General features: G+C 38.8%; 1 protein-coding gene across 22 annotated transcripts in view; it reads left to right on the top strand.

Annotated features, from left to right (window-relative positions):
• Positions 1–22978, top strand: part of PARD3 (par-3 family cell polarity regulator) — a 678503-nt gene that overhangs the window by 376475 nt on the left and 279050 nt on the right. For 21 of the 22 annotated variants that reach the window (XM_023256519.2, XM_023256518.2, XM_023256523.2 and 18 more), the window contains one exon: positions 362–445. The exons of the other annotated variant lie outside the window; for it this stretch is intronic. In XM_023256519.2, coding sequence (XP_023112287.1) covers positions 362–445 — 84 coding nt within the window. The remainder of the gene's footprint in view (positions 1–361; positions 446–22978) is intronic. 22 annotated transcript variants of the gene reach the window in all.

Here is a 22978-nt window from a genome sequence, read left to right as displayed (position 1 = left end):
AAAATTTTTCGTGGGAATCTAGAGTTCTGACTTACAAAATGTGTACTTGTATTACACATAGAACAGTGTGTGGTCCGAGAGAAATGGTTCTGTGTCATTTTAATGTAGTTATTTCTGCTGATTGCTCTCTCTGCATGCCATCAGGCTAGTGTTCAGGTATGTAGTGTTTAATGTCGCTTTCATCACCATGCTTCTATTCCAGAATGTGTACATGTATGTGTGTGTGCTTGGTGGGATTTTCGTTTTGTTCTCTTTTGTTGTTGTGTGTCTGTGTTGTAGCAGTTTTTTTGTTTTGTTTTGTTTTGGTTTTGGTTTGTTTACAGTACATGTTCATGCTCCCTCATTCATCATTGTCTCACAGTGATATGGTAAAGCTCGTACAAGTCCCCAACGATGGAGGGCCTCTGGGAATCCATGTAGTGCCTTTCAGTGCTCGAGGCGGCAGGTAACGTATCTTGGAGGTTTTTAATTGAATCATAATGTTGAGTGTTTTATCTTCATTTATGCTCAGATATAGAGTGGTGTTGATTTAGCATATGCTTAATAGGAGCATTTTCATTTGGGGGCACTCACTACTTCATACGTATACATCATAATCATGGAAAGCACTCAGGCTGATGAAGAAATCAAGCATTTAAATTATTCTAATAATTTTATTGGTCATCACACATCCCTGCAAACATTGTACTTTGCTGTACATTGGTGAAACACTTTAGAGTCAGAACTCGAGCTGAATTTCCAAAATTAAGGGAGAGCTTAAAGCAGTTTTCTGGAAAAATTCATCCAATAAAAATTATCTGGGTAACTTAGGGAATGATTCATGTTAAATTCATTTTTATGTTTATTTAGTTCTTTAATCTTGAAAGATTTTTACGATTATGTTTGAAATTTGTGAAAGTTAAATAAGCTATAGATGTATTTCCTACCATGCGACTTGTGGCTCCTTCTTTTTTCAATCTCTGCACACTCAAATGTCAAATTTTGTACGGCTAATGACTTCATTAATTTATAGAATGTGTATCTTTAAAAACTTCAAATGTTGTATGAGTTTCTTTTCTTCTGCCTTTTTTTCCTGTGAAAAAAACTATCTTTGGGTTTATTAAATTTTTATTTTAATATGTTTATTAAATTGTGAATTGATACTGCAACTAAGGGTGATGGGCCTCTGTTAACAACAAGTGACGGGCATTGCATCCTTGCCCTGGAGCTGTTAACTGTTAAGTGCTTGAAGTTTACTTACACACTCTCCTAAATCCCATCTAGTAATTACCTGGTGAAATCTATTTATGAACTACTTGGCTTCTCATTCTTTCTTTTATTGTTATGATTATATTTATTTATTTTTTAACTTCTTTACACTGGGACAAGAAAGGGGAAAGCTGGCAGATGGCCTTAGACCAGTGACTTGAGATGTAGTTCACATCTGTAGTTCACTGTTGCCAGGGAATTGCAAGCATGTAGCATGGTGTAAAAAACAGATGGAATGTCAGTGATAAGTGTGTGATTCAATTATTTACTTAAGTTTGTTGATTGAGTATTGTACCACTGTCCTAATTGTGGTGACTCCAGATTTCATCTCGTTGGTAGAGCACAGGCTTTATGGAATGTCTGGAAGCTGAAACTGATTTACCAAGAACTCTGCTGGAGTAAGAGGCTTGACAGTTAGTGTTATATAACAAGCTGTGAACTTCACCTTGAATTTTGAGGTGGTGTTATATTCACAGGGTTCTGACTGCTTTCTCTTTTTTCCTCCTTCTCTTTGTTTATTTTTAAACTCTAGAGAAGCATTGAAATTTCTTTAAGGCACTTTCGTTTAAACAGTTCTTTTTCAAAATGGACTTTGCCTTTATTTCCTTTAAAGAATACAATTTTAAATGATCTCAAAAGTTAAATCTTTTTTCACTTATTTTACGAGTAGAAAGAAAAAAGATAAGGTAAACTGTGTGGATTATAGCTTCCTGATATTAGTGTACCTTTACCTTCCTGTGGGATGTAACTTTTCACAAATGGGACTTAATTGTGTATATACCAGCTTTGAAGCAGTATTTCATTTTTTGTTGTTATTGAAGTATAATTGATGTTAGTTTCAGGAGTTCAATGTAGTGATTTGACATTTATATACATTCTGAAATGATCACCATGATAAGTCTAGTTACCATGTCACCAAAGTTAATAAATAATATCGTCTGTATTCCCCGTGACTTATATTCCCATGACTTATTTATTTTATAATTGGAAGTCTGTTCTTCTAGATGCCCTTCACCCATTTTATCCACCCCCAAAACTCACTCTCTTCTTGCAACCATCGGTCTTTATCTGTGAGTCGGGTTTTGCTTTGTTTTGTTTGTTCATCTGTTTTGTGTTTTAGATTCTACATGTAAGTGAAATCATAGGGTATTTGTCTGACTCATTTCACTTAGCATAGTACCTGGAAGCTCCATCCATGTTGTCACAAATGGCAAGTTTTTCTTCTATTTAATGGCTGAGTAGTATTCCATTGTATACCCATACCACATATTTATCCCTTCAGCTATAGATGGACACTTAAGTTGCTTCCATATCTTGGCTATTGTAAATTAAGCTGCAATGAACATAGGGGTACATATATCTTTTCCAGTTAGTTTTTTTGTTTTCTTTGGATAAATACACAGAAGTGGAATTGCTGAATTGTACAGTAGTTCTTTTTTTAATTTCTTGAGAAACCTCTGTACTGTTTTCCATAGTGGTAGCACTAATTCCTACCAGCAGTGAATGAAGGTTTTCTTTTCTCCACATCCTCACCAATACTTGGTATTTTGTGTGTTTGTGTTTGTGTGTGTATGTGTGTGGGGTGGGGTTAGTCAGTCTGGAAGGTGTGAAATGATCTTATTGTGGTTTTAATTTGCATTTCCCTGATAATTAGTGATGTTGAGCATGTTTTCATGTGCCTTTTGGCTATAGAAAAAATGTCTACTCAGATCTTCTGCCCATTTTTAATTTTTTTGCCTTGGAGTTGCGTGAGTTCTATATATATATTTGATATTAGTTGTTTTTTTAAAATATGAATTGCAAGTATTCTCTCCTATTTAGCACAGTACGTTTTCATTTTGTTGACAATTTCCTTCACTTGCAAAAACTTGTTCATTTGCTATACTCTCATTTGTTTATTTTTGCTTTTGTTGTTCTTGCCTTGGAGTCAAATCCAAAAAATATCACTAAGACCAATGTCGAGGTGGTATCACCTATGTTTTCTCCTTGGATTTTTTGGCGTTAGGTCTTATGTTCAAATCTTTAATCCATTTTAAGTTATTTTGCATATGCCTTAAGATGCAGTCCAGTTTCATTCATTTGCATGTAGCTATCCAGTTTTCCCATGCCATTTGTTAAAGAGACTGTCCTTTCCCTGTTGTATATTCTTGCCTCCTTTCTCATAATTAATTGATCATGTAAATATGTATGTATTTTTTTTCTTTTTTTTTTTTTTTAATATGAAATTTATTGACAAATTAGTATCCATACAACACCCAGTGCTCATCCCAAAAGGTGCCCTCCTCAATACCCATCACCCACCCTCTCCTCCCTCCCACCCCCCATCAACCCTCAGTTTGTTCTCAGTTTTTAAGAGTCTCTTATACTTTGGCTCTCTCCCACTCTAACCTGTTTTTTTTTTTCCTTCCCCTCCCCCATGGGTTCCTGTTAAATTCTCAGGGTCCACATAAGAGTGAAACCATATGGTATCTGTCTTTCTCTGTATGGCTTATTTCACTTAGCATCACACTCTCCAGTTCCATCCACGTTGCTACAAAAGGCCATATTTCATTTTTTCTCATTGCCACGTAATATTCCATTGTGTATATAAACCACAATTTCTTTATCCATTCATCAGTTGATGGACATTTAGGCTCTTTCCATAATTTGGCTATTGTTGAGAGTGCTGCTATGAACATTGGGGTACAAGTGGCCCTATGCATCAGTACTCCTGTATCCCTTGGATAAATTCCTAGCAGTGCTATTGCTGGGTCATAGGGTAGGTCTATTTTTAATTTTCTGAGGAACCTCCACACTGCTTTCCAGAGCGGCTGCACCAATTTGCATTCCCACCAACAGTGCAAGAGGGTTCCCGTTTCTCCACATCCTCTCCAGCATCTAGAGTCTCCTGATTTGTTCATTTTGGCCACTCTGACTGGCGTGAGGTGATACCTGAGTGTGGTTTTGATTTGTATTTCCCTGATAAGGAGCGACGCTGAACATCTTTTCATGTGCCTGTTGGCCATCCGGATGTCTTCTTTAGAGAAGTGTCTATTCATGTTTTCTGCCCATTTCTTCACTGGGTTATTTGTTTTTCGGGTGTGGAGTTTGGTGAGCTCTTTATAGATTTTGGATACTAGCCCTTTGTCCGATATGTCATTTGCGAATATCTTTTCCCATTCCGTTGGTTGCCTTTTAGTTTTGTTGGTTGTTTCCTTTGCTGTGCAGAAGCTTTTTATCTTCATAAGGTCCCAGTAATTCACTTTTGCTTTTAATTCCCTTGCCTTTGGGGATGTGTCGAGTAAGAGATTGCTACGGCTGAGGTCAGAGAGGTCTTTTCCTGCTTTCTCCTCTAAGGTTTTGATGGTTTCCTGTCTCACATTTAGGTCCTTTATCCATTTTGAGTTTATTTTTGTGAATGGTGTGAGAAAGTGGTCTAGTTTCAACCTTCTGCATGTTGCTGTCCAGTTCTCCCAGCACCATTTGTTAAAGAGGCTGTCTTTTTTCCATTGGATGTTCTTTCCTGCTTTGTCAAAGATGAGTTGGCCATACGTTTGTGGGTCTAGTTCTGGGGTTTCTATTCTATTCCATTGGTCTATGTGTCTGTTTCTGTGCCAATACCATGCTGTCTTGATGATGACAGCTTTGTAGTAGAGGCTAAAGTCTGGGATTGTGATGCCTCCTGCTTTGGTCTTCTTCTTCAAAATTCCTTTGGCTATTCGGGGCCTTTTGTGGTTCCATATGAATTTTAGGATTGCTTGTTCTAGTTTCGAGAAGAATGCTGGTGCAATTTTGATTGGGATTGCATTGAATGTGTAGATAGCTTTGGGTAGTATTGACATTTTGACAATATTTATTTTTCCAATCCATGAGCAGGGAATGTCTTTCCATTTCTTTAAATCTTCTTCAATTTCCTTCATAAGCTTTCTATAGTTTTCAGCATACAGATCCTTTACATCTTTGGTTAGATTTATTCCTAGGTATTTTATGCTTCTTGGTGCAATTGTGAATGGGATCAGTTTCTTTATTTGTCTTTCTGTTGCTTCATTGTTAGTGTATAAGAATGCAACTGATTTCTGTACATTGATTTTGTATCCTGCAACTTTGCTGAATTCCTGTATCAGTTCTAGTAGACTTTTGGTGGAGTCTATCGGATTTTCCATGTATAATATCATGTCATCTGCAAAAAGCGAAAGCTTGACTTTGTCTTTGCCAATTTTGATGCCTTTGATTTCCTTTTGTTGTCTGATTGCTGATGCTAGAACTTCCAGCACTATGTTAAACAGCAGCGGTGAGAGTGGGCATCCTTGTCGTGTTCCTGATCTCAGGGAAAAAGCTCTCAGTTTTTCCCCGTTGAGGATGATGTTAGCTGTGGGCTTTTCATAGATGGCTTTTATGATCTTTAAGTATGTTCCTTCTATCCCGACTTTCTCAAGGGTTTTTATTAAGAAAGGGTGCTGGATTTTGTCAAAGGCCTTTTCTGCATTGATTGACAGGATCATATGGTTCTTCTCTTTTTTTTTGTTAATGTGATGTATCACGTTGATTGATTTGCGAATGTTGAACCAGCCCTGCATCCCAGGAATGAATCCCACTTGATCATGGTGAATAATTCTTTTTATATGCCGTTGAATTCGATTTGCTAGTATCTTATTGAGAATTTTTGCATCCATATTCATCAGGGATATTGGCCTGTAGTTCTCTTTTTTTACTGGGTCTCTGTCAGGTTTAGGAATCAAAGTAATACTGGCTTCATAGAATGAGTCTGGAAGTTTTCCTTCCCTTTCTATTTCTTGGAATAGCTTGAGAAGGATAGGTATTATCTCTGCTTTAAATGTCTGGTAGAACTCCCCTGGGAAGCCATCTGGTCCTGGACTCTTATTTGTTGGGAGATTTTTGATAACCGATTCAATTTCTTCACTGGTTATGGGTCTGTTCAAGCTTTCTATTTCCTCCTGATTGAGTTTTGGAAGCGTGTGGGTGTTCAGGAATTTGTCCATTTCTTCCAGGTTGTCCAGTTTGTTGGCATATAATTTTTCATAGTATTCCCTGATAATTGTTTGTATCTCTGAGGGATTGGTTGTAATAATTCCATTTTCATTCATGATTTTATCTATTTGGGTCATCTCCCTTTTCTTTTTGAGAAGCCTGGCTAGAGGTTTGTCAATTTTGTTTATTTTTTCAAAAAACCAACTCTTGGTTTCGTTGATCTGCTCTACAGTTTTTTTAGATTCTATATTGTTTATTTCTGCTCTGATCTTTATTATTTCTCTTCTTCTGCTGGGTTTAGGCTGCCTTTGCTGTTCTGCTTCTAGTTCCTTTAGGTGTGCTGTTAGATTTTGTATTTGGGATTTTTCTTGTTTCTTGAGATAGGCCTGGATTGCAATGTATTTTCCTCTCAGGACTGCCTTCGCTGCGTCCCAAAGCGTTTGGATTGTTGTATTTTCATTTTCGTTTGTTTCCATATATTTTTTAATTTCTTCTCTAATTGCCTGGTTGACCCACTCATTCGTTAGTAGGGTGTTCTTTAACCTCCATGCCTTTGGAGGTTTTCCAGACTTTTTCCTGTGGTTGATTTCAAGCTTCATAGCATTGTGGTCTGAAAGTATGCATGGTATAATTTCAATTCTTGTAAACTTATGAAGGGCTGTTTTGTGACCCAGTATGTGATCTATCTTGGAGAATGTTCCATGTGCACTCGAGAAGAAAGTATATTCTGTTGCTTTGGGATGCAGCGTTCTAAATATATCTGTCAAGTCCATCTGATCCAATGTCTCATTCAGGGCCCTTGTTTCTTTATTGATCGTGTGTCTAGATGATCTGTCCATTTCTGTAAGTGGGGTGTTAAAGTCCCCTGCAATTACCACATTCTTATCAATAAGATTGCTTATGTTTATGAGTAATTGTTTTATATATTTGGGGGCTCCGGTATTCGGCGCATAGACATTTATAATTGTTAGCTCTTCCTGATGGATAGACCCTGTAACTATTATATAATGTCCTTCTTCATCTCTTGTTACAGCCTTTAGTTTAAAGTCTAGTTTGTCTGATATAAGTATGGCTACTCCAGCTTTCTTTTGGCTTCCAGTCGCATGATAAATAGTTCTCCATCCCCTCACTCTCAATCTAAAGGTGTCCTCAGGTCTAAAATGAGTCTCTTGTAGACAGCAAATAGATGGGTCTTGTTTTTTTATCCATTCTGATACCCTATGTCTTTTGGTTGGTGCATTTAATCCATTTACATTCAGTGTTATTATAGAAAGATACGGGTTGAGAGTCATTGTGATGTCTGTATGATTTATGCTTGTAGTGATGTCTCTGGGACTTTGTCTCACAGGGTCCCCCTTAGGATCTCTTGTAGGGCTGGTTTAGTGGTGACAAATTCCTTCAGTTTTTGTTTGTTTGGGAAAACCTTTATCTCTCCTTCTATTCTAAATGACAGACTTGCTGGGTAAAGGATTCTCGGCTGCATATTTTTTCTGTCTAGCACCCTGAAAATCTCGTGCCAATTCTTTCTGGCCTGCCAAGTTTCAAAAGAGAGATCAGTCACGAGTCTTATAGGTCTCCCTTTATATGTGAGGGCACGTTTACCCCTTGCTGCTTTCAGAATTTTCTCTTTATCCTTGTATTTTGCCAGTTTCACTATGATATGTCGTGCAGAAGATCGATTCAAGTTACGTCTGAAGGGAGTTCTCTGTGCCTCTTGGATTTCAATGCCTTTTTCCTTCCCCAGTTCAGGGAAGTTCTCAGCTATTATTTCTTCAAGTACCCCTTCAGCACCTTTCCCTCTCTCTTCCTCCTCTGGGATACCAATTATGCGTATATTATTTCTTTTTAGTGTATCACTTAGTTCTCTAATTTTCCCCTCATACTCCTGGATTTTTTTATCTCTCTTTTTCTCAGCTTCCTCTTTTTCCATAACTTTATCCTCTAGTTCACCTATTCTCTCCTCTGCCTCTTCAAGCCGAGCTGTGGTGGTTTCCATTTTGTTATGCATTTCGTTTAAAGCGTTTTTCAGCTCCTCGTGACTGTTCCTTAGTCCCTTGATCTCTGTAGCAAGAGATTCTCTGCTGTCCTGTATACTGTTTTCAAGCCCAGCGATTAATTTTATGACTATTATTCTAAATTCACTTTCTGTTAAATTATTTAAATCCTTTTTGATCAGTTCATTAGCTGTTGTTATTTCCTGGAGATTCTTCTGAGGGGAATTCTTCCGCTTGGTCATTTTGGATAGTCCCTGGCGTGGTGAGGACCTGCAGGGCACTTCCCCTGTGTTGTGGTGTATAACTGGAGTTGGTGGGCGGGGCCGCAGTCAGACCTGATGTCTGCCCCCAGCCCACTGCTGGGGCCACAGTCAGACTGGTGTGTGCCTTCTCTTCCCCTCTCCTAGGGGCGGGATTCACTGTGGGGTGGTGTGGCCCGTCTGGGCTACTTGCACACTGCCAGGCTTGTGATGCTGGGGATCTGGCGTATTAGCTGGGGTGGGTAGGCAAGGTGCACGGGGGTAGGAGGGGCAGGCTTAGATCGCTTCTCCTTAGGTGATCCTCTTCAGGAGGGGCCCTGTGGCAGCGGGAGGGAGTCAGATCCGCTGCCGGAGGTTTGGCTCCGCAGAAGCACAGAGTTGGGTGTTTGCGCGGAGCGAGCAAGTTCCCTGGCAGGAACTGGTTCTCTTTGGGATTTTGGCTGGGGGATGGGCGGGGGAGATGGCGCTGGCGAGCGCCTTTGTTCCCCACCAAGCTGAGCTCTGTCGTCAGGGGGCTCAGCAGCTCTCCCTCCCTTTGTCCTCCAGCCTTCCCGCTTTCCAAGCAGAGCTGTTAACTTATGACCTCCCAGATGCTAAGTCGCGCTTGTTGTGGGAACACAGTCCGTCAGGCCCCTCCGCTTTTGCCAGCCAGACTCGGGGGCTCTGCTTGGCCGGCGAGCCGCCCCTCCGCCCCGGCTCCCTCCCGCCAGTCCGTGGAGCGCGCACCGCCACGCCGCCCTTCCTACCCTCTTCCGTGGGCCTCTTGTCTGCGTTTGGCTCCGGCGACTCCGTTCTGCTAATCCTCTGGCGGTTTTCTGGGTTATTTAGGCAGGTGTAGGTGGAATCTAAGTGATCAGCAGGACGCACGGTGAGCCCAGCGTCCTCCTAAGCCGCCATCTTGCCGCTTCTCCTCCTGTATGTATTTTTGACCTCTCTGTTTTGTTTTCTTGATCTGTGTGTCTGTTTTGTGCCAGTACCATAATGTTCTGATCACAATAGCTGTGTAGTATAGTTTGAAATCAGGGAGCATCATGCCTCTAGCTTTGTTCTTCTTTCTTAATATTGCTTTGGCTATTTGGGTTCTTGTGTGCTTCCAAAAGAATTTTAGGATTGTTCATTTTAATTCTGTGAAAAATGCCATTGAAATTTTGATAGGGATTGCAGTGAATCTGTAGGTTGCTTTGGGTAATATGGACTAGAGTGTTGTGTTTTCATTTTTATTTGTTTCCAGGTATTTTGGTTTTGGCTGCTTCTTTTGTTGTTATTGTTAATCCATTGGTTGTTTAGTAGCCTGTTGTGTGGTCTCTATGTGTTTTGTTTTTTTCCAGTTGTTTCTTGAAGGTGATTTCTGCTTTCATACTGTTGTGGTTGGATAAGATGCTTAATAGGATTTTAAAAAAATTTTAATGTTTTTTTTTAAATTTTTTTTGCATTCTTTCTTTTATTTTATCTTAATTTTTATTTTTTAAAATTTACATCCAAGTTAGTTAACATATAGTGTAATAATGATTGCAGGAATAGAACTTAGTGATTCATCACTTAGATATAACAGCCAGTGCTCATCCCAAAAAAATGCCCTCCTTAATGCCCTCGCCCATTTAGCCCACCCCCCAAACAACCCTCAGTTTGTTTTCTTTTCTTTTTTTTTTTAATATATGAAATTTATTGTCAAATTTGTTTCCATACAACACCCAGTGCTCATCCCAAAAGATGCCCTCTTCAATACCCATCACCCACCCTCCCCTCCCTCTCACCCCCTATCAACCCTCAGTTTGTTCTCAGTCTCTTATGCTTTGGCTCTTTCCCACTCTAACCTCTTTTTTTCTTTCCCCTCCCCCATGGGTTTCTGTTAAGTTTCTCAGGATCCACATAGGAGTGAAAACATATGGTATCTGTCTTTCTCTGCATGGCTTATTTCACTTAGCATCACAGTCTCCAGTTCCATCCACGTTGCTACAAAGGGCCATATTTCATTCTTTCTCATTGCCATGTAGTACTCCATTCTGTATATAAGCCACAATTTCTTTATCCATTCATCAGTTGATGGACATTTAGGCTCTTTCTGTAATGTGGCTATTGTTGAGAGTGCTGCTATAAACATTGGGGTACAAGTGCCCCTATGCATCAGTACTCCTGTATCCCTTGGGTAAATTCCTCACAGTGCTACTGCTGGGTCATAGGGTAGGCCTATTTTTAATTTTTTGAGGAACCTCCACACTGTTTTCCTGAGCGGCTGCACCAGTTTGCATTCCCACCAACAGTGCAAGAGGGTTCCCGTTTCTCCACATACTCTCCAGCATGTATAGTCTACTGATTTGTTCATTTTGGCCACTCTGACTGGCATGTGGTGATATCTGAGTGTGGTGTTGATTTGTATTTCCCTGATGAGGAGTGACGTTGAGCATCTTTTCATGTGCCTGTTGGCCATCCAGATGTCTTCTTTAGAGAAGGGTCTATTCATGTTTTCTGCCCGTTTCTTCACTGGATTATTTGTTTTTCAGGTGTGGAGTTTGGTAAGGTCTTTATAGGTTTTGGATACTAGCCCTTTGTCTGATATGTCATTTGCAAATATCTTTTCCCATTCCGTTGGTTGGCTTTTAGTTTTGTTGATTGTGTCCTTTGCTGTGCAAAAGCTTTTTGTCTTCATGAGGTACCAGTAGTTCATTTTTGCTTTTAATTCCATTGCCTTTGGGGATGTGTCAAGTAAGAAATTGCTGTGGCTGAGGTCAGAGAGGTCTTTTCCTGCTTTCTCGTCTAGGGTTTTGATGGTTTCCTGTCTCACATTCAGGTCCTTTATCCATTTTGAGTTTATTTTTGTGAATGGTGTGAGAAAGTGGTCTAGTTTCAACCTTCTGCATGTTGCTGTCCAGTTCTCCCAGCACCATTTGTTAAAGAGACTGTCTTTTTTCCATTGGATGTTCTTTCCTGCTTTGTCAAAGATGAGTTGGCCATACGTTTGTGGGTCTATTCTGGGGTTTCTATTCTATTCCACTGGTCTGTGTATCTATTTTGTGCCAATACCATGCTGTCTTGATGATTACAGCTTTGTAGTAGAGGCTAAAGTCTGGGATTGTGATGCCTCCTGCTTTGGTCTTCTTCAAAATTACTTTGGCTATTCGGGCTTTTTTGTGGTTCTGTACGAATTTTAGGATTGCTTGTTCTAGCTTCAAAAAGAATGCTGGTGCAGTTTTGATTGGGATTTCATTGAATGTGTAGATACCTTTGGGTAGTATTGACATTTCGACAATATTTATTTTTCCAACCCATGAGCACATAATGTTTTTCCATTTCTTTATGTCTTCTTCAATTTCCTTCATAAGCTTTTCTATAGTTTTCAGCATACAGATCTTTTACATCTTTGGTTAGATTTATTCCTAGGTATTTGATGATTCTGGTGCAGTTGTGAATGGGATCAGTTTCTTTATTTGTCTTTCTGTTGCTTCATTATTAGTGTATAAGAATGCCACTGATTTCTGTACATTGACTTTGTATCCTGCAACTTTGCTGAATTTATGTATCAGTTCTAGCAGACTTTGGGTGGAATCCTTCAGATTTTCCATATATAATATCATGTCATCTGCAAAAAGTGAAAGCTTAACTTCATCTTTGCCAATTTTGATGCCTTTGATTTCCTTTTGTTGTCTGATTGCTGACGCTAGAACTTCCAACGCTATGTTAAACAACAGAGGTATGAGTGGACATCCCTGTTGTGTTCCTGATCTCAGGGAAAAAGCTCTCAGTTTTTCTCCATTGAGGATGATGTTAGCTGTGGGCTTTTCATAAATGGCTTTTATGATCTTTAAGTATGTTCCTTCTATCCCAACTTTCTCGAGGGTTTTTATTAAGAATGCTGAATTTTGTCAAATGCTTTTTCTGCATTGATTGACAGGATCATATGATTCTTTTCTTTTATTAATGTGATGTATCATGTTGATTGATTTGCAAATGTTGAACCAGCCCTGCATCCTAGGAATGAATCCCTCTTGATCATGGTGAATAATTCTTTTTATAAGCTGTTGAATTCGATTTGCTAGTATATTATTGAGAATTTTTGCATCCATATTCATCAGGGATATTGGCCTGTAATTCTCTTTTTTTTACTGGGTCTCTAGTTTAGCAATCAAAGTAATACTGGCTTCATAGAATGAGTCTGGAAGTTTTCCTTCCCTTTCTATTTTTTGGAATAGCTTGAGAAGGATAGGTATTATCTCTGCTTTAAATGTTTGGTAGAATTACCCAGGGAAGCCATCTCGTTCTGGACTTTTATTTGTTGGGAGATTTTTCATAACTGATTCAATTTCTTTGCTGGTTATGGGTCTATTCAAGCTTTCTATTTCCTCCTGATTGAGTTTTGGAAGAGTGTGGGTGTTCAGGAATTTGTCCATTTCTTCCAGGTTGTCCAATTTGTTGGCATATAATTTTTCATAGTATTCCCTGATAATTGTTTGTATCTCTGAGGGATTGGTTGTAATAATTCCATTTTCATTCATGATTTTATCCATTTGGGTCATCTCCCTTTTCTTTTTGAGAAGCCTGGCTAGAGTTTTGTCAATTTTGTTTATTTTTTCAGAAAACCAACTCTTGGTTTCGTTGATCTGCTCTATAGTTTTTTTAGATTCTATATTGTTTATTTCTGCTCTGATCTTTATTATTTCTCTTCTTCTGCTGGGTTTAGGGTGTCTTTGCTGTTCTGCTTCTATTTCCTTTAGGTGTGCTGTTAGATTTTGTATTTGGGATTTTTCTTGTTTCTGGAGATAGGCCTGGGTTGCAATGTAGTTTCCTCTTAGTACTGCCTTCGCTGCATCCCAAAGCATGTGGATTGTTGTATTTTCATTTTCGTTTGTTTCATTTTCATTTTCGTTTGTTTCCATATATTTTTTAATTTCTTCTCTAATTGCCTGGTTGACCCATTCATTCTTTAGTAGGGTGTTCTTTAACCTCCATGCTTTTGGAGGTTTTCCAGACTTTTTCCTGTGGTTGATTTCAAGTTTCATAGTATTGTGGTCTGAAAGTATGCATGGTATGATCTCAATTCTTGTATACTTATGAAGGGCTGTTTTGTGACCCTGCATGTGATCTATCTTGGAGAATGTTCCATGTGCACTCAAGAAGAAAGTATATTCTGTTGCTTTGGGATGCAGAGTTCTAAATATATCTGTCAAGTCCATCTGATCCAGTGTAGCATTCAGGGCCCTTGTTTTTTTAGTTATCGTGTGTCTAGATGATCTATCCATTGTTGTAAGTGGAGTATTAACGTCCCCTGCAATTACCACATTCTTATCAATAAGGTTGCTATGTTTGTGAGTAATTGTTTTTTATATTTGGGGGCTCCCGTATTCGGCGCATAGACATTTATAATTGTTAGGTCTTCCTGATGGATAGAGCCTGTAATTATTATATAATGCCCTTCTCCATCTCTTATTACAGCCTTTAATTTAAAGTCTCATTTGTCTGATATAAGTATGGCTACTCCAGCTTTTTTTCTGACTTCCAGTAGCATGATAGATAGTTCTCCATCCCCTCACTCTCAATCTGAAGGTGTCCTCAGGTCTAAAATGAGTCTCTTGTAGATAGCAAATAGATGGGTCTTGTTTTTTTTATCCATTCTGATACCCTATGTCTTTTGGTTGGCGCATTTAGTCCATTTACATTCCGTGTTATTATAGAAAGATATGGGTTTAGAGTCATTGTGATAACTGTAGGTTTCATGCTTGTAGCGATGTCTCTGGTAGTTTGTCTCACAGGATCCCCCTTAGGATCTCTTGTAGGGCTGGTTTAGTGGTGATGAATTCCTTCAGTTTTTGTTTGTTTGGGAAGACCTTTATCTCTCCTTCTATTCTAAATGACAGATTTGCTGGATAAAGGATTCTCAGCTGCATATTTTTTCTGTTGATCACATTGAAGGTTTCCTGCCATTCCTTTCTGGCCTGCCAAGTTTCAGTAGAGAGATCTTTCATGAGTCTTATCGGTCTCCCTTATATGTTAGAGCACGTTTATCCCTAGCTGCTTTTAGAATTTTCTCTTTATCCTTGTATTTTGCCAGTTTCACTATGATATGTCGTACAGAAGATCGATTTAAGTTATGTTTGAAGGGAATTCTCTGTGCCTCTTGGATTTCAGTGCCTTTTTCCTTCCCCCGATCAGGGAAGTTCTCAGCTATTATTTCTTCAAGTATACTTTCAGCACGTTTCCCTCTCTCTTCCTCCTCTGGAATACCAATTATGTGCATTATTTCTCTTTAGTGCATCACTTATTTCTCTAATTTTCCCCTCATACTCCTGGATTTTTTAATCTCTCTTTTTCTCAGATTCTTCTTTTTCCATAATTTTATCTTCTAGTTCACCTATTCTCTCCTCTGCCTTCTTCAATCCGAGCTGTGGTCGCCTCCATTTTATTTTGCAGCTCATTAATAGCATTTTTAGTTCCTCCTGGCTGTTCCTTATTCCCTTGATCTCTGTAGCAATAGATTCTCTGTTGTCCTCTATACTGTTTTCAAGCCCAGCGATTAATTTTATGACTATTATTCTAAATTCACTTTCTTTTATATTGTTTAAATCGTTTTTGATCAGTTCGTTAGCTGTCGCTATTTCCTAGAGTTTCTTTTGAGGGGAATTCTTCCGTTTCGTCATTTTGGATAGTCCCTGGAGTGTTGTGGAACTGCAGGGCACTTCCCGTATGCTGTTTTGAATAACTGACGTCGGTGGGGGGGCTGCAGTCAGACCTGATGTCTACTCCCAGCCCACCACTGGGGCCACAGTCAGACTGGTGTGTACCTTCTCTTCCCCTCTCCTTGGGGCGGAATTCACTGTGGGGTGGTGTGGCTCATCTGGGCTACTTGCACACTGCCAGGCTTGTGGTGCTGGGGATCTGGCGTATTAGCTGGGGTGGATTGGCAAGGTGCACAGGGGCGGGAGGGGCAGGCTCAGCTCACTTTTCCTTCGGAGATCTGCTTTGGGAGGGGCCCTGTGGCACCGGGAGGGAGTCAGACCTGCCGCCGGAGGGATGGATCCGCAGAAGCACAGGTTTGGGTGTTTGCACGGTGCAAGCAAGTTCCCTGACAGGAACTTGTTCCCTTTGGGATTTTAGCTGGGGGATGGGCGAGGGAGATGGCGGTGGCGAGAGCCTTTCTTCCCCGCCAAACTGAGCTCTGTCGTCCGGGACTCAACAACTCTCCCTCCCCTTGTCCTCCAGCCCTCCTGCTCTCTGAGCAGAGCTGTTACCTTATAACCTTCCAGATATTAAGTCCAGCTTGCTGTCAGAACACACTCTGTCCAGCCCCTCTGCTTTAGCAAGCCAGACTCGGGGGAGGGGCTTTTCTTGTCTGGCAGGCTGCCCCTCCTCCCTGGCTCCCTCACGCCAGTCCCCAGTCCGTGTAGCGCGCACTGCCTCTCCACCCTTCCTACCCTCTTCTGTGGGCCTCTCGTCTGTGCTTGCCTCCAGAGAATCCATTCTGCTTGTCTTCTGGCGGTTTTCTGGGTTATTTAGGCAGGTGTGGGTGGAATCTAAGTGATCAGCAGGACGCGGTGAGCCCAGCATCCTCCTGTGCTGCCATCTTCCTCTTGTTTTCTTAATGTTTATTTTTGAGAGAGACACAGAGCGCACATGGGAGAGGGGCAGAGAGAGAGAGGGAGACACAGAATTCGAAGTAGGTTCAGGCTCTGAGTTGTCAGCACAGAGCCTGATGCAGGGCCTGAATTCACAAACTGTGAAATCATAACCAGAGCTGAAGTCAGATGCTTAACTGGCAGCCACCTAGGCGCCCCTGGGTCTTGTTCTTTTTATCCATTTAGCCACCCTATGTCTTTTTATTGAAGGATTTAGTATTTACACTTAAGGTAATTATTGATAGATATGTACTTATTGCCATTTTGTTTAGTTTTTTTTTCTGGTTGTTTTTATAGTTCTCTGTTCCTGCTTGCTGTCTTTCTTTGTGGTTTGATGACTTTCTTTTAGTTTTATGTTTAGATATTCTCATTTTTTTGTGTGTATTTTAAGATTTTGTTTAATGGTTATCATGATATTCATATATGAGTGTGTGTGTATGTGTTTGTGTATGTGTAGCAATTTATTTTGATAGTGATTTAAGTTAGATGGCATTCCAAATGCACTGTATTTTTACTACCCATCCCCAGTGTTGTATGTTTTTGATATTGTATTTTACAGCTTTTTATTTTGCGTATCCCTTATCTAATTATTGCAGTTACAGTTGATTTTACTACTTTGTTTTCATACTAGCCTCATAAGTGGTTAATCTACTACCTTACTCTATATTTGCTTTATCAGTGTGATATTTTTTCTTTCATATATTTTCTTACTTCTAGTTATGGCCTTTTGTTCAGAGGTTAAAGAAGTCTGTTTATCAATTCTTTTGTATTGCCAGTTTTGTGGTGATGAATTACCTTATTAGCCTTTGCTTGTCTCGAACTTTGTCTCCTTCAGTTTGGAGTACCCTTGCTGGGTAGAGTATTCTTGGTTGGAAGTTGCTTTTGTTTTTTCCCAACACTTTGAGTATATCATGCCACTTCCTTCTGTCTTGCAGAGTTTCTGTTGAAAAGTCATCTTGTAGTCATCTGCAGTTTCCCTAGGTATTTTTCTCTTGCTGCTTTTAAAATTCTCTCTTTAACTTTTGACATTTGATAATTACAATGTGTTTTAGTGTGTCTTTCTGTGTCCTGTAGTTTGGGACTTTCTGTGCTTCCTGGACCTGGATGTCTTTTTCCTTCTCTAGGTTAGGGAAGTTTTTAGCCATTGTTTCTTCAAATAAGTTTCTGCCTCTTTCTTTCTTTCTTTCTTTCTTTCTTTCTTTCTTTCTTTCTTTCTTTCTTTCTTTCTTTCTTTCTTTTTCTGGGACTCATATAATATGAATGTAGCATGTTTGATATTTTCCCACAGATCCTTGAATCTATTCTCATTTAAACTTTTTGTTTATCTTTTTGAAGTTCTGTTTGTGTTTGGGTGATTTCCACTGCCTTGACTTCGAGATCACAGATCCATTTTTCCGTATTGTCTAACCTCCTTTTGATCCCATCTAGTGAATTTTTCAGAGCAGTTATTGTATTCTTTAGCTCTGTGAAGTGTGTTTGGTGTTTGCTTTTATTTTTCTGTCTCTTTGTTGAAATTCTCAGTCTGTTGATCTATTTTTCTTCTGACTTTAGCATTTTATGAACTTTTTCTCAGATAAATTACTTACCTGTTTCATTAAGGTTTTTGTCTTGGATTTTATCTTGTTCTTTCATCTAGAACATGTTCCTCTGTTTCCTCATTTTGCTTCATTCTCTGTATTTGTTTTTATGTATTATGTAAAACAGTTATATCTCCCTGTGCTTGTGAATGACTCTGTATAGGAGATGAACCTTAACATTTAACCTTACCCTTGTTCTTGGTTGTCTTTTGAGCTGTCTGTCCAATACATTCAGTTCTATGGAGTCCAGAACCCCAACCCTCCCACCCCACCCAAGTCTGGTGTGCAAGGGACACAACACATGCCTGTTCAATATGGCAGGGTCCAGGGGCAGAAGGCATGAGTCTGCTCATCTGCCATGCCTAGATGTGCTGGCCAGTGGGGAGGGGGTGTTGCTCTCCCACAGCTGTTAGTTGGTTAGAGTGAGGTACAAAAATGGCACCTGCCAATACTGGCATTAGCAATGTAGAAGTAGTTTATAAAAATGGTATCCACTAGTATTCTGTCCCTAGAGAGAATACCAGCAGACTTCTGCCCCTCTGGTAGATACTTTAAGTTTAACAAGTAAAGTTCTTTCACCTGTGGTCTAGACTTTTTTCAAACTCCTGTTTTGTGACCTGGGTCCTACATGTGAGCCCTTTAATCGGGAAATCTTTGTTCTTGATAGCCCTGTGGTTCTCCTTAATGTAATTCCTGTGGCTTTCAAAGGCAGATATTGGGGGTTCCTCACTCTGCTTTAGACGCTGAGGGTTTTGGTACCTAGCATCGAACACAAATCCCTTGCTCCTCAGGAAGAAGCTGTGTGTGTGTGTGTGTGTGTGTGTAGGTTTGTCCTGATTTATGTATGTATGTTTTTATTTGTATTTTGTGTTTTGAGTTTTTTCCCAATTGTGGGTCACTGTGTTGGGGGTTTTGGCAAGAGTATGTCTCTGTGTGGTCTTTTTGTCCTTTCTTGTGGAGTAGCTCTTCAGCTGGTTCTGAGGTCCTTTTCTGAGAGAACTCTTCCATGTGTAGCTGTACATGTGTGGTATCTGTGGAAGAAGGTGAGTTCGGGATCTTCCTATGCTGTCTTCTTGAACCGCTTCCTGCCCTCCCATTTAAATGAGACTTAACCAGTATTTCAATTATAAACATGCCATTTTCTGTAATTTATTACACATTTCCTCCCTTAATGTGAAAGGATATTAGGATAAAATAAATAGATGAAAAGCCTAGAGCAAAAGGAAAACAAGATAGATAAGTAAATGTAGTATAGATTAATTCAATGGAAGCAATTTCACAAAATCCACTGGTTACCATGGTGTTTAGAGATATAGAACACATTCAAGTAGACAAGTATCCCTTTGCAGAACTAAAAGTTGTTTTATAGCTGAGTCATTTTTAACATTTTTTAAATGTTATTTTTTTATTAGAGAGAGAGAGAGAGAGAGAGAGATGGGGGAGGGGCAGAGAGAGTGAGAGAGAGAGAGAGAGAGAGAGAGAGAGAGAGAGGAAGACACAGAATCTTAAGCAGGCTCCAGGCTATGAGCTGTCAGCACAGAGCTTGATGTGATGCTTGAGCTTATGAGCTGTGAGATGATGACCTGAGCCAAAGTCAGCTGCTTAACCACTTGCACCCCCCAGATGCCCCCCCAGAGTCATTTTTAATCTCGGTTGATTTGGCATTTAACAAAGACTGTCTTGTGCAACTTTCTTATATAAGGGACAAAGAGATTAAGAAAATCAGATTCTACAATTGTAAACTCTTCTTAGACATTACCAGTTTTGATATTGGGAAACAACAAAGAACAAAGAAATATTTGTTCTTTTCTCAGTACTTAATGTTGCTTTTTTAAGCTTACTCATTGACTTGATAGTAATGGTTCTTCAGAGTTAGGTTTTCATTGGGAGAGAAAATGCAGGCAGGCTGCTCAAAATCATAGAAATCAATCTTGAGGAGGCAAAGACACCCATGGTCCTTGTTCTCTGAAATGCTTACACTTAGATTCTTCTCATTCAATCAGAAACCTTCCCAAGGATTTACCGTGTGATAATTCCTGAGTTAGGTGCTAGGACACAAAGATGAACAGGACATAGTCTTTCTCTAGGGATCTGCAACCAAGATGGAGTGATGGCCCCAAATCACACAATTGTAATTATGTGATAAATGTTGATATATGATAGGTACTCCATGAATTGATAGAGGAGGAATTGTCTGAATTAGGTAACTGAAGCTGGCTTGTTGCAGAAGATGATTTCAAATGTGATGACAGCTTATAAAGGAAGCTACATCAGCTCCATGGTGGCTGAAAGGGCAAATTAAGCAATGTAGTGTAGCAGAAAGGAAGAAATTAAGTGGAACTTGTGAAGAAATTGCACATGTATCTAGTGGGAATAAAAGAATACATATTCATGGGATGTAAGTTGAAATTTCCAAGAATAATTTCACTTGTACAAAATTCCAGTCTTATTTGAGCCTTCTCAATTTTGAAGATACAGCTAATTGAAGAACACTTCCTGAATACTTCTTTTTGTAAAAGTGACCCATATCTGTCAGTATTGCCTTCTGATTTAGATTTCAAAGCCAAAAAGTCTAAGAAATAATGCAGGATGTGAATTATATATCATAAAGAGAAAACACACAACGTAGGACATCTCAAGTAAAAATATAATTCAGGAAAACAGGAAAAAATGTGAAGTCAATATCAGAGAAATTTTTATAACCACTTAAGTATTATTATGGCCTGAGGCATAATGAAGTTTTTTGAATAAGGATCTTGCTAGGCCTACTATTTTCTAGAGCAAAACTGGAAGATGTTTTTTGATTGGAGGCATCAGTGACACTTGGCATATGGCTTCTCATCCCCTGACCACTTCTTCAGTACCTAGATAGAGACACAAATAGATGCATGGAAATGACAGTTTTATCTTCCCCTTGATTCTGTTTTTCTTTTTTCTTTAAAATTTATTTTTTTAATTCCAGTTTACAGTTTAATATTAGTTTTAGGTATATAATATAGTGATTCAGTACTTCCATACATCACAAGTGCACTCCTAAATCCACATCACCTATTTAACCCATTCCCCACCCACCTTCTCTCTGGTAACCATCAGTTTTTTCTCTATAGTTAAGAGTCTGTTTCTTGGCTTGTCTTTCTCTCTCCTCCTCCTCCTCCTCCTCCTCCTCCTCCTCTTCTTCTTCCTCCTCCTCTTCTTCTTCTTCTTCTTCTTCTTCTTCTTCTTCTTCTTCTTCTTCTTCTTCTTCTTTTCTCTTTGCTCATTTGTTTCTTAAATTACACATATGAGTGAAATCACATGGTATTTGTCTTTCTGTGACTTATTTTGCTTAGAATAATACCCTCTGTCTCCATCCATATCATTACAAACGGCAAGATTTGATCCTTTTTTATAGCTAAGTAACATTTTCATTGTACATATAAACCACATCTTCTTTATGCATTCATCAGTCAGTGGACACTTAGGCTGTTTGCATTATTTGGCTATTGTAGATAATGCTGCTACAACTATTGGATGCATGTATCTTTTTGAATTCATATTTTTTTTATTCCTTGGATAAATACTAAGAAATGCAATTTCTGGATAGTAGGGTAGTTCTATTTTTAACTTTCTGAGGAACCTCCATATTGTTTTCCAGAGTGACTGCACCAGTTTGCATTTCCACCAACAGTGCAAGAAGGTTCTCCTTTCTCCACATGCTTGCCAACACCTGTTGTTTCTTGTGTCATTGATTTTAGCTGTTCTGACAGGTGTGAGGTGATACCTCTTTGTAGTTTTGATTTGTATTTCCCTGATGATGAGCGATGTTGAGCATCTTTTCATGTGTCTGTTGGCCATCTGCATGTCTTCTTTGGAAAAATATCTATTCATGTCTTCTGACCTTTTTAATTGGATTATTCATATTTTGAGGGTTGAATTTGATCAGTTCTTTATAGATTTTGGATACTAAACCTATATCGTATGTCATTTGCAAATATCTTTTCCCAGTCCGTAGTTTGCCTCTGAGTTTTGTTGATTGTTTCCTTCCCTGTTATACTGTTTTACTTTAGTCATCATCTTGTAAATTATTCAAAAATAAAATAAACTGATTCCCATCCAGAGCTCCTTTACACAGTTTCATTACCTTGAAATCAATTTTAACTTCACACATATAATTTGATTTCCTCCTGATTTAAAAGTCAAACATAACTTTCTTATTTAAATCACACATGCTACTATTTTCACGAAGGTTATGCCAAATAATTGTCATTTCCTTTGGCAGAAAACTGTGTTTTATATATTTTATATTCCTAGGTCTTAACCCATAGGTATTACTCAGTAATGCTTACACAGTAAAAGTGTGTATGAACCTGTGACTATCCATATTAGCTATGGCATTGCTATAGTAGATATAGAGAAATATCCTGGCTTGATTGTTGTTAATGAGCTTTTCTGAGGCTGATAATGCTAGGTATTTAAGAAGCAAGATAAAAAAATTATATACTATAGAAGTTGGGTTTATGAAATTATAAGATTTAAATTTGGTTTTAAGGGACTTAAAATTCCAACTGAAAAATGTGTTTATTAAAAAATCCATGCTACATTTTCAAAAGAACTATATGCACAAGTGCCATAGGGATTTAGCAGAAGTATGGAAATATTGAATGCTGTCGTCAACCTTCAGTGAAGCAATGGAGCTTGCTCGGTTCTTTGAAGAAAATATAGGAATTATTCTAGTGACATTCTGGAAAGATATTCTTTCCCAAGGAGAGAATATATGAAAGGAAGATGCTACATACACATGTGCACGATTTGGTAAGAACTAACGAGTAAAGGATTTGAAACAGAATGTATTATAAGATAGCACTGGAGGGATTGTTAGAAAGCACTTTATGAGTGACCTATGAGACTTCATTCACTAAAAATAATGGAGACATTGTTAAAGGTTTTTAGGAAATAGGATTGTATTTAAAAAAAAAAATTATTCTTTTACTTGGACTCTACAGTTTAACTTAGAGTGGAAATTCTACAACATTTCCCTTGTGGAAACAAGTGTGGCAAAGCATATTGTTTTTGATAAAATGCAGTCTGTTTTTCTGGGTCTTTTCTGTAATGGATATTTCCCATTTATATACATTCTTGGTTATTATTAAGCCAGTGGTCTTTGGAGTGTTCTATCACAGTACCTTTTCTTTTGCAAATAGTAGTTATATGGTTGTGCTTATTTTGTCAAGGAAGTTGTTGGATTCTCCCCACCACCACGCTTTTTTTTTTTTTTTTTTTTTTTTTTTTTTAAGATCTGGTATCTACCAGGCAGTGTTCTTGTTTCTAGGTGGAGGGAAGATCAAGGC

This window comes from Felis catus, chromosome B4 (genome assembly GCF_018350175.1).
Source record: "Felis catus isolate Fca126 chromosome B4, F.catus_Fca126_mat1.0, whole genome shotgun sequence".
Taxonomy (NCBI): Eukaryota; Metazoa; Chordata; class Mammalia; order Carnivora; family Felidae; genus Felis; species Felis catus.
The sequence above is the reverse complement of the archived record's forward strand: the minus strand, read 5'-3'. Positions and strand labels throughout refer to the sequence as shown.